The sequence below is a fragment of the Triticum dicoccoides genome, chromosome 6B (genome assembly GCF_002162155.2).
Source record: "Triticum dicoccoides isolate Atlit2015 ecotype Zavitan chromosome 6B, WEW_v2.0, whole genome shotgun sequence".
Lineage (NCBI taxonomy): Eukaryota > Viridiplantae > Streptophyta > Magnoliopsida > Poales > Poaceae > Triticum > Triticum dicoccoides.
In genome coordinates, this window is record NC_041391.1 from 170,977,082 (window position 1) to 170,991,169 (window position 14,088).

General features: G+C 41.4%; 1 protein-coding gene across 1 annotated transcript; it reads right to left on the minus strand.

The window, feature by feature from the left end:
- Positions 1-5,608: 5,608 nt before the first annotated feature.
- On the minus strand, positions 5,609-9,800 carry LOC119320374 (tyrosine-sulfated glycopeptide receptor 1-like). Its single transcript, XM_037594483.1, has one exon. The coding sequence runs from the start codon at positions 8,887-8,889 to the stop codon at positions 5,719-5,721; it is 3,171 nt and encodes a 1,056-aa protein (XP_037450380.1). The 5' UTR covers positions 8,890-9,800; the 3' UTR covers positions 5,609-5,718.
- Positions 9,801-14,088: the final 4,288 nt, after the last annotated feature.

Consider the following 14,088-nt stretch of genomic DNA (forward strand, 5'->3'; position numbering starts at 1 on the left):
TATGTTCAAACTTGTTTAAATCATAACAGTAATATTTTTTATAAAAACAGTAATAATTTTTTTAAAAATATGTTCAAATTTGTTATTTGAAAATATTTATGAATATGAAAAAGGTGGAGTGGAGGGTGCGGTGGGTCATCGGCGACGGTGGAGTGGGGGAGGGTGCGGGCCGGGGGTCAGCGGCGGCGGCCGGTGGAGCGGGGGAGGGTGCGGTTGATCGTCGGCGGCGGTGGAGCGGGGGAGGGTGCGGTTGATCGTCGGCGGCGAGGGGGACGTCGATGTCCCATGAACACGATTTTCGAAGACCCGGGATCTTTATCTAGCTGGCGATACGTTGTGTCATCCATGCACCTTACGCATCCAGAAAATCCGTGGACTACCTGCCCCGCGAGATATCCGTAACCGAGATAGTCGTGTAGTAGTGCAAAATATATATATACTAATGATGCACCGCGTAGTAGTAATGGCGCACTGTTACTCGGTGCGCCATTAGTAGTTTTGCAAAAAAAAGAATAAAAAAAATTCAGTACTGGCGCACTCCTTGTCTGGTGCGCCATTACTAGTTAGAACTAGTAATGGCGCACTTCGGTCGGATGCGCCATTAGTATGTATGTAAAAATGAAAAAAAAATTATCACTAGTGGTGCACCTTTTGTGTGGTGCGCCATTAGTGTCTTCCACACTAATGACGCATCACCAACTGGTGCGCCATTAGTATATAGTAGTGGCGTACTACTTCCCTGGTGCGCCATTAGTGTCAATCCTATCTATAGCCCTTTTTCTAGTAGTGCACCATCTTCACTAACTTTCTATGCAGTTTTCAATACAGATCGCCTAAAAGTTTACTGTGGAACAGAAGAGTTACCTTATTGAGAATTGCAATTGATTCACATGTGGAAGAATAGTCCTTCATTTAACCATCCAAATAAGTGTATCACGTATGAGCAAAGGCCTGCAGATAAAAAGCAAGACAATAATCAAGGCAAACCGGGCTAAGAAGAGAACTATGGCACACCAGCATCCTGATGATCATCGTCTACACCACCAGATGATTCTAAGAAGTTCAAATGATATTGAAGAATTATACCAGCAAAAATTGATGAAAGTTCTCTAATGATTTGACAGGTTATCATAAACTATAATATCCACACAAAGGTCTTAATAAAAAAAGCAATCGTCCTTTAGGAAAAAAAAAAGGTCACTTTTTAACAGAAAAATGCAAATCCATGGCAATGCATCAAAATTAGAAACTAGCTTCTAAATAAAAATCCAGCCATTACAGAAATAGGCAATGACAATTAATAATTTACATAAGCTAATATACATGTGACCTACTCCCTTGAAAGAAGAGTAATCCGAGTTAATCTTTCAGTACACTTACATCTTCAGTAAAACGGACGAAAAATATATGTTAGAGGGGACCTGCCGTGGCGCATAAACACATTTCACAATAAATGTACAAAAAAGGAAATTTATATTAAAATGGGAAAAAACATAATTGATCAAATACAAATTACGAAGATCAAGTTAACAATACAACGGATAATAATTTGAGTGAACTCGTACTAGATCTAGAAGAATATGCTTTGGTATTTCGTTCGTGAGCACATAGACATTGTTACACCTGCTTCTATAGTTACTCGAGATATATGGGAATTTTTTGAAGTGATCAGCCTTACCTGCTAAGAGACTGCAGTGTGATTACTCGAAAACAATGTCGAAACATGTCCAAAAACCTATAAAGCAGAAAAGAATACAAGCATACGTATATGAATGTAGGGTAAGGAAAATAAAACAATAATGAATCCAGTGTCGATTTGCATAGTTAGCACCGTTGTCCGTAGCAAACATAATTTAGGCTCTGTTCGGGAACACTCCGGCTTCCAACTCCGCGGAGCTGAAGTGGCGGAGCGGAGCGGAGCGCCGTTCATTTTTGCAGAGCTGCCATTTTGTCGCTCCGCATTCCAGCACTTAGCGGAGCGGAGTAGCTAGAGCGGTCTGTTGCCGAACAGGCACTTAAACAACAGAACACAAACTCTTATTTGTTTGTTTTCTATGAATCCAGATCTTCACTGGGGACATCTAGTAAAGAAAAATTATTAATTAAGATTTGTATCACCATAGATTGGATCAACTTTTCACAACACATTGGCCTGTCAGTTTCAGGGAAGGAAGGAATAAGGAAAAAGTTGAGAAGATGCATCAGAATTCTGAAGAAGGAATAAAGCATGCCATCACCACCTAGCGTCCTTTCATCAGCCCCTGGTTTTTCACACCCCGCGTGGATTTGGCTATTGAAACCATGTTGACATAGATTAATTATAAGAACTAACCCACACCAAGCTATCTTCATTGTTTATTGAGTGAGCTACATGAAAGAGGGACCAAACCAAGAATATTATCTTCCTTTATCAGTAAAAAAAAAGTATGTACATAGATTTGCAAGTACAACTACCGAAGCTCGGGTCTCTTTATTTCTTATTTGCAAGTGCAGCCATCGAACCATGGGTCTCTATATTTCTTATTTGCAAGTGCATTCATCGAACCATGTGTCTTTTTATTTCTTATTTGCAAGTGCATCCATCGAACCTTAGGTCTCTTTATTTCTTATTGGCAAATGCAGCCACCGAATCATGAGTTTCTTTATTTCTTATTATTTGCAAATACGGCCACCGAACTTACGCCTCATCCTGTTTTTGTTATTTCTCAAGGCACCTTATTGATTCTCTTGACAACTTGCAATGCATATAAATCGATGCGATTCGCTATGAAGGGGTGAGGTGGTACTATTTAACTGTTAAGCAAAACCTATGACCCAGCTCCCATGAAATTAGATTTCGCTGACCCTGGAAGTTGAGGGGGGCCATCGATGTGGCCCATTACAGCGACGTTCGAAGGTGGTGATGTACGAACCCATCTAGACAAAGCTCCGGCTAATGTAGGTGTACATGCTAGCCGATCGATCAAATTGATGCCTAGCCAAAGGCATAAAATTCCTACTCCCTCCGTTCCGATTTACTCGTCGTGGTTTTAGTTCAAATCTGAACTAAAACCACGATGAGTAAATCGAAACGGAGGGTGTACGTGCCATGGAGTTCATGGTAGGATGGACAATCGATGGAAATTAAAAAGGATAGTTTGCATGTTAAAAAGAAAACTTGTATCTTGTCTCAAGATTGAACTGTCTGAGTTGGTTACAACTTAGAAATTACACCTCCGGACAGGAGTATCCATCCCACGTCTTAGTCTATTTTTTTCGGTAATTATTAAAAGCATGTTTGCTCTTCGCAAAAAAATAAATTAGAAGCATGTTTGCGGTCCAACGTGCAGCCGAGCACGAGCGAACGCCTAGATGGGGCATCACATATGGTGGAGGACTGGCGGATGGGAGTGAGTGATTGGATTGGCCCAGGCGGCGGCGCATGCCGTTTAATCTGTCTTAGGACCTTGGATTATGATCAATAAACACAAGTATTTTCTGTAAATATTAAGCAATGTGATAAGTGCCACACGTGCGGCATGAACACATGAAAACTCCGAACATTTTTCATAGCAAGTTTAGTGACAGAGAATGGCAACTTCAGTTGTCAAGTGCAACGTTCTTTTCTGATGGCAAGTTTCAGTTTATTTTTTGGGATTATTTTTTCTTTTCAGATTTACAACTTTTAGGGCTGGAGTACCTCGTGTCACACATGTGGCACTTATCATTTGAGAATATTAATGATAGACTAAAATTATTAAAATAAAAATTAAATAGGATCACCGCGGCAAAATGCGTCATACAGAAGATCTCGTGCGTAGGTTTTCTGAAGGCAAAGGTCTCGTGCGTTTGTTTTTCTTTTGAGAAGAAAGGTCTCGTGCGTTTTTTTGTTAGCAACAGGTCTCGTGCGTAGGTGCGCTTGCTCGGGCAAACGCGCGCCTCCCATCGGCCCTGGGCCTGGCCCATTTATGCAGGTGGCCTGGACATTCGCCGCGCTCTATCGCCGTCGCTCCTCGCTCAGGGCCCGGCGATTCACTGGCCACCACTCTCACCGGAAGTGCCTCTAGCCTCTTCGTCGCATGCCTCCGTACTCGCGCGGCATCGTCGCTCCGACGCTCACTCCATTCCACGCGCGCGCGGCGCCATCTATTCCTCCGACGCAATGCCGGCCTGTCTGGCCCAGCGCCGGCCGCCTCGGCAGGGGCGCGCCCAGGCCGTTCGGCGGAATGCCGACCCGGATGCCGGTTCTTACACCGTTACAGCGGCCGTCAAGAAGCTGGTTTCGGGCCCGTATATCAGTCTCGGGACGCGTTCTGACGCGTGTGCGTGTGTGCCGGAGCGGCGAGCTGGGTGGTCTCTCGGCCGCGTGAATCCTTAGACCTGGTACGTTGCCTAGGTGCTTCTGATCGTGATCCCTCTCGTATTCTGATAGTGTCGAATACATGGTACCCGTATTATTAAATCTCTTCTCATTTCTTTCGAATTTTGGACAAACCGAACATTTTCTTGTCTGTAGTATAATTCAGTAGTTCGCGTCCAACTCCGGCAGTTCCTAAAATTGTCTGATCCAAAGCAGACAGCCCGAACCAGCACATAACATCTCACTTAAATGGAACCATTTCAATCCTTCACCGAGAAATGACAACCATTCCACTCGTTTATACTTTGCCGCATGCTTGTCAGACTTTAGCATATGGGGTATAATACTTCAAGAAATATCTCAAGAAAGATGAATTTCCTAAAATAATCCTTAAAGAAGTACTAGTACGTATAGCTTAAAATGGCGACCCGTTAAGACTGTTGTTTTGGGACCCGGCCGACGTGGTGCTCGCTGTCAAGGTCGTGGTCTCGTGGAGATGTCCATTGGTATCCATGGCACCTGTAATTACTAGAACAATACGAGAACCAGTACATATAAACGGGGCAGTTGGGCTGAAGTGTTGTTGTGTATGGCATTGTTCACCAATCACCAAGCATGTGCCTCCTGGACTCTGTAAAGGTACTCTTGGACATGAATTTCGAATTAACTGTGCCGACTGGATTTGCCTTTCGGATTAAATATGTTGACAATCTGGAGTTGGCTTCCTCGTTGCCTTCGTCCACTATGCAGCTATAGCACATTAGTTAGTGCATACAAAGATGATCTTAAAATATATAGGAAGCATTGTGCTGTAATCTCTTGCGTTTCGCCAGAAACGAGGAGTTTTCTGTATGCCAATGTTAGAAAACAACCATACTTAGTATCATTCTAACCATTTTGTACCAACTATCAACAATTATCAAACTTACTATCATGATAACATCCCTGGCGTTTTTCTTGTTCACCTCTAAACAACTTTTATCGATTTTTTACCAGTTCTTGTTTCTGTCATTGTTCAAATCTGAACAGATTCTTTTTGTGTGTGTGTGTGCAGAATTTTTTCTATTTTGGGGCGAGTTGTTCATGTATATTATAGTGAAAATTTCCATCTACAAGATTAGTAGGCCGACTGGCCGAGTACAACTAAAAAAATATGCCATGAAAATCTCCTGGCTGAACACCAGTAATGACAGATATGAATGCAAAACATGGGAAGCTTTGGGTTGATTAGAATATTGCCTCTGGTACATGACCCTGCCCAAAGTACAACTTCTCGTTGATTGCTCTAAAATTATGAGAAGTAGTAATTCTAGTGAAACTAAGAAAGTTAAAAGTACATCATGCTCGTAAATGCAAAGATTGTCTATCATGTTTTTAGTTCATTGTATTTTGGCTGATCTTTGCATGTGCGGATCAGCATCTATATTGACCAGGCAGGAGACTACTTCCATGACAGTTGGCCTCGAAAACTGATTTTGGTCGACACATTTGCAAGCGGCTTCAAGAACCTTCAGCATTTGCCCTTCGTATCCTGTTCCTCTAAGTGTTGGATCCAAGACCTCAACTTGCTTTTCCTCGGACCTCATCTGCAGCACCCATGGGACAAGTTCTTTTGATGTTGATAGGACTGCAACAGGTCGCATTCCAGTGAGCAGCTCAAGCAGTACTACTCCGAAACTGTACATATCGCCTCTCAATGTAGCAACCCATGCTTGCCCATACTCAGGGGGAATGTAACCCATAGTACCGACAAGTTCAGTTGTTACATGAGTTTGGTTGGGAAGAATCAATCTGGCTAGCCCAAAATCTGCAACATAAGGTTTAAATTCTTTGTCCAGTAGGATATTACTAGATTTGATGTCTCGGTGGACAATTTGAGGGTTGCAGACATCATGGATATGAGAAAGTCCCAGGCTAGCTCCTTTTGCGATCTTCAGCCGAGTCGGCCAGTCAAGAGATGAGCCATCATCATCCTTGTTATGCAGCCAATCATCTAGGCTTCCATTCTCCATGTAGGAATATACGAGAAACCTTGAGTTTCCCTGGATGCAGTAACCCCACAGCGGTACAAGATTTTCATGTTGTGCCATGGAGAGAGCATCAACCTCGGCAGTGAACTCTCCTTCCATCAGACACATTTCATCGTTGAGCTTTTTAATTGCCAGCTTGGAGCCATCAGGTAGCTCTGCCTTGTAGACTAACCCATACCCTCCACATCCAATGATGTTTTCCTTGTCAAAGTTGTTCGTAGCTTTCAAAATGTCAGTGAATTTGAGCTTGTTTTCTTCACCCTGGCCCTGTGCCATCCGCATCACCACTAATGTTTGCTCTGAACTAGAGTAGAATGAAGTTGCTTCAGCCTCTCCGTTACTTTCCCTTCTATTCTTTGCCCTAAAACCCTTCTGCCTGATTGAGACAAGGAGACACGCCAGAAACAGAAGAATTGTGATCCCTCCAAAGAACACACCAAATGCAATCGCAAAAACAGCCTTCCTATCTCGTTTTTTTCTGGTGGACATAAATAATGAATCTGAACCACATTTATGAGTGAGCATAGAGCCACACAGTTTTGGATTCCCATCAAAACTAGAATTCGGAAATGTATTAAACTGGCCTCCAGATGGAATAGGCCCTTCTAGGTCATTGTTTGAAATGTTGAATGCTGAAAGTAAGTTCAGGCTATTCAATGCAGCTGGGATAGCACCTGTGAGGTTGTTGCTGGACAAGTCTAGCAGTTGCAACTTTGTCAGGTTGCAAATAGATTGGGGGATCTGCCCAGTTAACTTGTTGAAGCTGAGATCAAGTAAAGCAAGCACTTTCAACTGACCAATCTGTTCGGGAATCAAACCTGTGAAGTTGTTGTTGCTCAGATTCAACATTGTTGGGAAAGATGTAACAACACGGTATTGAAGTGATGGACCATCATATACAGGCAGCTCAAAGATCCTTGGGTCCAGATGATTTGCGTTTTCAGTTGATTTTAGCATTGGCATCTCCATCAAGGTTAATGGGATTTCTCCTGTAAGACTATTATTTGACACATCCATAAAGAAGAGATGGCTTAGGGAGTTTATCCAGCCTGGTATTGGTCCTGTGAGTTGATTGCTATTTAAAAGTAACATCCCCAAATTTCTGAGCCTTGATATCCATAGAGGTATTGTTCCATACAATTGGCAACCTGCAATGCTCAAAACCTGAAGATTCTCAAAGCCATCAATTATGTCATCCTCTGGCATGCGCTCCCCCCTGAAGTTGTTCCTGATAAGTAGGGTGGTAAGATTCGTGCTGCTCTTGAGGATCTGAATTGCATTTGTGATGTTTGTGAAATTGTTTTTACCAAGTGACAAGAAGGAGAGATACTTCAGATTGCCTATTCTCGATGAGAGCTGCCCATGTAAGTTGTTGCTTGATAGCCGCAGTGCAGTCAGATTACTGCATGAGTATAGGCTTTCTGGAACTGTACCTGTGAAGCTGTTTAACCAAAGATCTAATGTTTTTAGATTGGGCAGGTTGGAGAAATTGACCTTGGTAAGTTCTCCACTGAGGTTGTTGCTCTTGAGGTCAACTATTATGAGATTTGTGCAGTTGCTAAGAGAAGACGGGAGCTCCCCTGACATGTTGTTATTGCCCAAATGGAACTCTTCCAGTCTCTTGAGCTGGCCTATATAATCTGAAATCTTGCCACTGAAGTTGTTTCTTCCAAGATCAAGGACTACAAGATTTCTGAGGTTAGCTATGTTTGTACCATCAATAGCTCCATGTAATCCATTGTTAGGAAAAGACAGGTGTTCCAACGAGGTAGCATTGAAGAGTTCATCTGGGAGTGTTCCACTAAGGTTGTTATACCCAGCCCTGAACTCTCTCAGCTTGGAGCAATCACCAAGTCCTGGGGGGATGCTGCCACTGAATTTGTTGAAACACAGATCCAGCAGAGCGAGGGATGGCGAGGTGCTACAGAATTGAGTTGGTATCTGCCCAGTAAAGCTGTTATTGCTGGCATTGATTGCAATCAGATTCTCCATTGTTTTCCATGTGGTGGATGGAAACTGTCCTGCAAATAAGTTGCTTGAGATGTTTAGTACCTGCAGAGGGCCAGGGGTTGACGATGGCAGTTCTTGGAGTGTTCTGTTGAGCCGGTTAAAGCTAACATCAAGGGTAGTAATGCTGCTGGACGATAGCAATTCCAGCGGCAGACCACCGGACAACGAGTTGCCAGAGAGATTAAGGTACTGCAGCCCAATGAGGATCCCAAGGGATTGTGAGATGTGCCCCTCAAGGCCCTTCGAAGGCAGCAAGACAGCGGTGACCGTCCCATCTTGCCTGCAGGTGATCCCTTCCCACTTGCAGCAATCCGTGCCATTCCGCCATGAGGCAGCAAGGCCGCCGTCTTGTGAGAGCTCGGCAAGGAACTGGAGAAGGGCGCCGTTCTCCTGCTCCGTGCAGGAACTGATAGGAGAGGCCAAGCAGACCAGCAGCACAAGAGTAAGGCCAAAGGAAGGTATGCCTAATATTTTGCTGCATTTCTTGTTGGAGAAATGGAGTGTCTGCATGGTTTTCTGGTGAAACTAGCATGTAAGCAAGAGCTAAAGTTGTGCCCTGACTGTATGCATCAATGGTGGTCTAATCATGAAAGCGTGTGATGGGGAAGGAACGAAGCAGATTTTGCTCCCATTTTATTTCGTCCACTTGTAGTCGTAGTCACCATGAAGGAAATCAAGGTCATGAAAATTGGATTTTACACAACTGCCACCAGCACACCAGCAGCTTCCTAGTTCACACCGGCGTTTCATTATTCCACTATTGTCTGCTGTAATCTACTGACAAAGTCAACTGTCCAATCTTCCTGAACGCCGCCCGTACAGAAAAAAAAAACTGCATTTTAGATTGTGTAGCCGTCCTTGACTCAGTCCTTACTTAATTTGTACAACATGCCTTAATCTACTCACTTCTCTTACTGGCTTCAAAACAACTCTAAGCTCTTCCCGCTGGCACTTGACCAGAAAATTTACTTCTTGACATATCCTTGCCTTTTTGTGAACAGGGAATGCCCTGTTTTGAAAGGAAAAGAACAGTTGGGTAACGATTTGCAGGATATTCTGAAAGGCGCTTGCGATGGAGAGCAGCAATCTTTGTTGCTTAATGGACGGGGTGGATGGTTGACCTGCTGGTGATCTGTTCTCTCTTCCTTCCTCTTGACCTGAGGGGTTACTTGCCCATATCATTCGAGCGAGCTTCGTCTGATGTTTACGTTTGCTGTTGTTTTTCGTCCTCCTGCCTCCACTGGCGCACTTATTATATTGTGGTTCGGAAACGATTCAAAGTAAACTGGGTAACGTGTGAGTTTTGGTAGTGGCAGGCTGGTTGATCAGTTGGCTCGGATCATGCTGGCATGGTCATGGTCTTTAGGGACAGAACCATGTGTTTATATCTTACTTCTTTATCTTAAAAAATATTTAAGTTGGTAGCGGAACGTTCACCCTCATCGAGATTATCTTTTATTAAGCTATTAACATTGTAAGTTTTCAACCATTATGTGGACATCAGACGGATTCAACTGTTGTATAGTTTGAGATCATTTTTAAATTTTGCACACAGTTATGGGTTATGATAGCAACAAGCGTTTAAATGACTGAGCATTTTCCTTTTTGTACCGAATTAGTTTTAGTTCTTGGGTGATGATTTCTTTATTATTTGAGTTGGAAGTTCTTGGGTGATGATTGATGATGCTAGGTGCACTATATCATTATTGTTACAATTATTATTATTTAGATGATGCACTCTATCATTGATAATTTTATATTCGGTTAACAATTTTCCTCTTCTAATTAGGAGAAAAAATAGCATGTGCCAGGGGGATAGTTTTGGCTCCTGAGCTCACATGCACCCTTGTGAACAATAAAAACCCGAAAATTTATCAAAAAAAAAACATGTTTGAGTGTTCTACCTACATGCAAAAAATCGTGAACAAATGAAATCGGTGGTGCTATGAAAGAAAATTGGTGCTCTGAAATGGTCATTTTTGAAGCATTGATTGTTTTCCCTTTTGGACAGGACACCATAGACGTCACTTTTTCAGGAAAAGCTTTTGGCTGCTGTTTTTCCCCGGATTTTACTGTCTGGGTGTATGTGAGCTCGGGAGTATTTTTTTTTTTTTTTTTGCGAAACCTCCGGAGTAGAATTGAATTTTCTGTGTCAGGCACTCTATATGATGAAGGCTTTCAGAAACTGCAGCGCTGGCATCGCTTCCTTTTTGTTGTCCGGTGTAGTATGTACTGCATCACTGATCTCGCTGTTTTTCTTTTTCTGCTAGTGCCGACTGAAGAACATGCCGTGTGGGCACAAAAGGCAAGGACACAACACACAGGATCAAGCGACACTGAGTATTTTGGCGTGTCAGGCTGGGGATCAAGCGTGTGTTTCAACACGTTGATGTACCTGGGCTCCGCAACCTGCGGCAGTCGGCTCTCTCGTCAGCAGAAAGCCATCATGTTTTTTCCACATGCTGCCGTGTACCACCTCACATTTGACACTTGGCCACTTGCAACAGAGAAATGGTGGCGAGACCCGACTACTCGAGGATGGTTCAGGTCAGCTAATTACTTGATGTGCTGCTGCGAACGCGTAATTGACCGATCGTCTTCTTCCTGCTCGTCGATGATTTAGGGGATCTTGGCTTGTCTTCCTTCTTCTCATACGGACACTCATCGGAAAAGTACTTTGGTGACTTGCAATTGTAGCAAGACCTCACTTCTTCACCGATAACTTGCCATTGTTTTCTGAAACCACACTCGCTACAAAGAGAGCCATTTGATCATACGAGGGGCATTCATCGGAGTCAACCTCTCCTCCTTGTTGTTCTTCTTCTTCTTAACCTTCTTCCTCATCACTTGATTCAACAACTCGTACATGCTTAGCCTTCAATTCTAGGCTTGGCTTGGTCAGACCTTTTGTCATGGCGGCCCTTTCTTCCCATTGGACACATATTCTTCATGTTGCCTGAAAGTAGCAATCACATCATCTGGGATCATCTTCGGAGAACCAAACTCGCGTCTTATGTGAAATACCATGCCATCATAGTGAGGAGCAAGAGCTGTCAACAACGTCTCAACAAGAAACCGGTTGGTGATGATGAGTCCATCATCAAACTTTCCACACTTGAAGCTTTGAAGCTTCACAGCAAGGGCCTTAAGTCGGTCATGAAGATCTTGAGGTTTCTCATTCGGTTCCAACACATAGAAGTGTGTCTCACTTTTGGCCATTTTCATATATTGAGAGTTGGTGTGAGGTCCCAGTCTTGGCCAAATATATACTATCCCATATGTCATCGGTGGATTCGATATGAAATTAAGGTTCCTTCTCTCCTTCAGACAAACCTTTTCTTATCAGCATGCATGTGGAATCATTGAATTGCTCATCAAAGGCTTCTTGAGAAGTTAGGTTATTTGGGTTGACGGGATTGAAACCATCGACCACAACCCCCAACATATCCAAGAGGTGCCCTTGATATGACCATGCATCTCAACTTTCCACATTGAGAAAATTCCCTTTCCCATTATAAATGGAAGGGTTACCTTGATAATCAACTTTGTGATTTGTCCCTGGAAAAGTTCATGAAGGTTTGGAAATTGCCTCAAGTCTACCACTAGTGGTTAAGAATAGCATTCGTTGTGATATCTCAAGGATCATGGTGTTGGTATGCCTTCATGGTAACACCCACACCTCCAACGATGGGTAGCCCACTTGCTCGTAAAAATGGCTGACACGGCGACTTGTATCGTACGCTCGCCTGAAGAAAAATCGCATCACGTTCTAGCAGGGCCGACCCACTCCTCCTCGCTCGCTTGCTTCGGGATCGATGGCTCGCTCACTCTACTTGTTTTGGTCCAGGTTTTCTAGTTTTCCTCTGTTTTTTGCTCTTTCTTTTCGGTTTTCTTTGTTTTGTCACCTTTTTTTTGTTTCTCTCAAGGTTTTTTCTTCGTTTTTCCTTTTTTTTCTTGGTTTTCACCTTTTTTGCATTTCTTTCTTTCTTTGTTTTTATTCATTTTTCTTTGTTTGTCCTTTTCATTTTATTGGTTTTCTTTGTTTTTAGTTGTACATTTTTCATAGGCATCACAAACATTTATATATACATATTTAACATTTTGCAAATACATGATTAATAAAAAAAATCGACAAAACATATTTTTTGTATCTACTTTTTTCCATACACATTTTTATTATTTTTGCGCATACATCAGGAACATATTTTATATAAATGTTTAACATTTTGGAAATAGATGATCAACATTTTTTGCACATCCATACTTTTTATGTCTAATTTTCCATACACATTTTATATTTTTGTATACATCAGGAACATCTTCTATATACATCCTTAACATTTTGGAAATGCATGATTAACATTTCTTAAAACAGATTTTTTTATGTCTACTTTTTCCATACACATTGTACATTTTTTCTATACCTCAGAAACATTTCTTTATGTACACGTTTAACTTTTTGCAAATATAAGATTAAAATTTTTGAATATTTTTGTATCTGGTATTTTCTATACAGATTGTACATTTTTTTGTACATCGGAAATATTTTATCGACACATTCAACACTTTACAAATACAATGTTAATATTTTGAAAACTTTATGTAAATTACTTTATAATATATAAGTATACATAAAAGTAAAAGAAAAGGTAAAAATAAAAAAATGTGAAAGAAAAAGAGTGAAAATAACTCCACAATTGGGCAATCACGGGCCGGGCCGGCCCAACCTAGCACTCGCTTCAGGCAAGGCTCCCCTATGTCTCGCCACATGCGAGATAGGCATGCCCATAACAGGAAGGCTCAAAAAATGGCACTTCCTATCAGGCGCCTTAAGCGCCTGTTTCTTTGATTCCGGCAAACCGGCGCACACCCTGCTCCCGCCTGGGCTTGTCCATTTTTCCGCAATAAAGCAGCTGGGTCGCCTCATAGCTCGTGACTACCTACTTCTTTTTCCCATCTTTTTGTTAGTGCATCAAAGATCACTCTAGTTTTTCTTTTTCTTTCCGTTAGCTTTGGCCTATGTCCTATGGTTTTCACTCTTTTTTTTTCTTTCGGTTTTTTGCCCGGTTTTTATTCGCGAACTTTTTCTCGAAAAGGTGTGAATTTTATTTTTCAAATTTGGTGATTTTAAAAAAATATATGAACTATTGTTCAAATTCGAATTTTTTTTCAAATTTGATGAACTTTTTTAAATTCGTTAAACTTTTTTCAAATTTGATGAAACTTTTAATTCGATAAAAAATTTCAAATTAGATGAACTTTTTTCCAAATTCGATGAACCTTTTCTCAAATTTGATGAACTTTTGTCAAAACATATGAACTGTTGTTTAAATTTTGATGAACTTTTTTTAATTGGATGAACTTTTTTCAACATAGATGAACTATTTTTCAATTTGATGAACTTTTTAAAATTTGATGAACTTTTCTTCAAATTTGATGAACCTTTTTTCAAATTTGATGAACTTCTTTCAAAATTGATGAACTACTTTTTCAAATTCGATGAGCTATTTGTTTTAGATTTGATGAACTTTTTCCCAATTTCCATGTTTTTTTAAATGCGTGAACTTTTTAAAAATTCAATGAAATTTCTTTTCGACTTTTTTAATGCTTTTCTTGAATTTTCGTTTTTTTTGCTTTTTTTCTTATTTTACTTTTATATTTTCATTAAACAGCAATTAATTTTTTTATGTGGGGCTAAACAGCAATTAG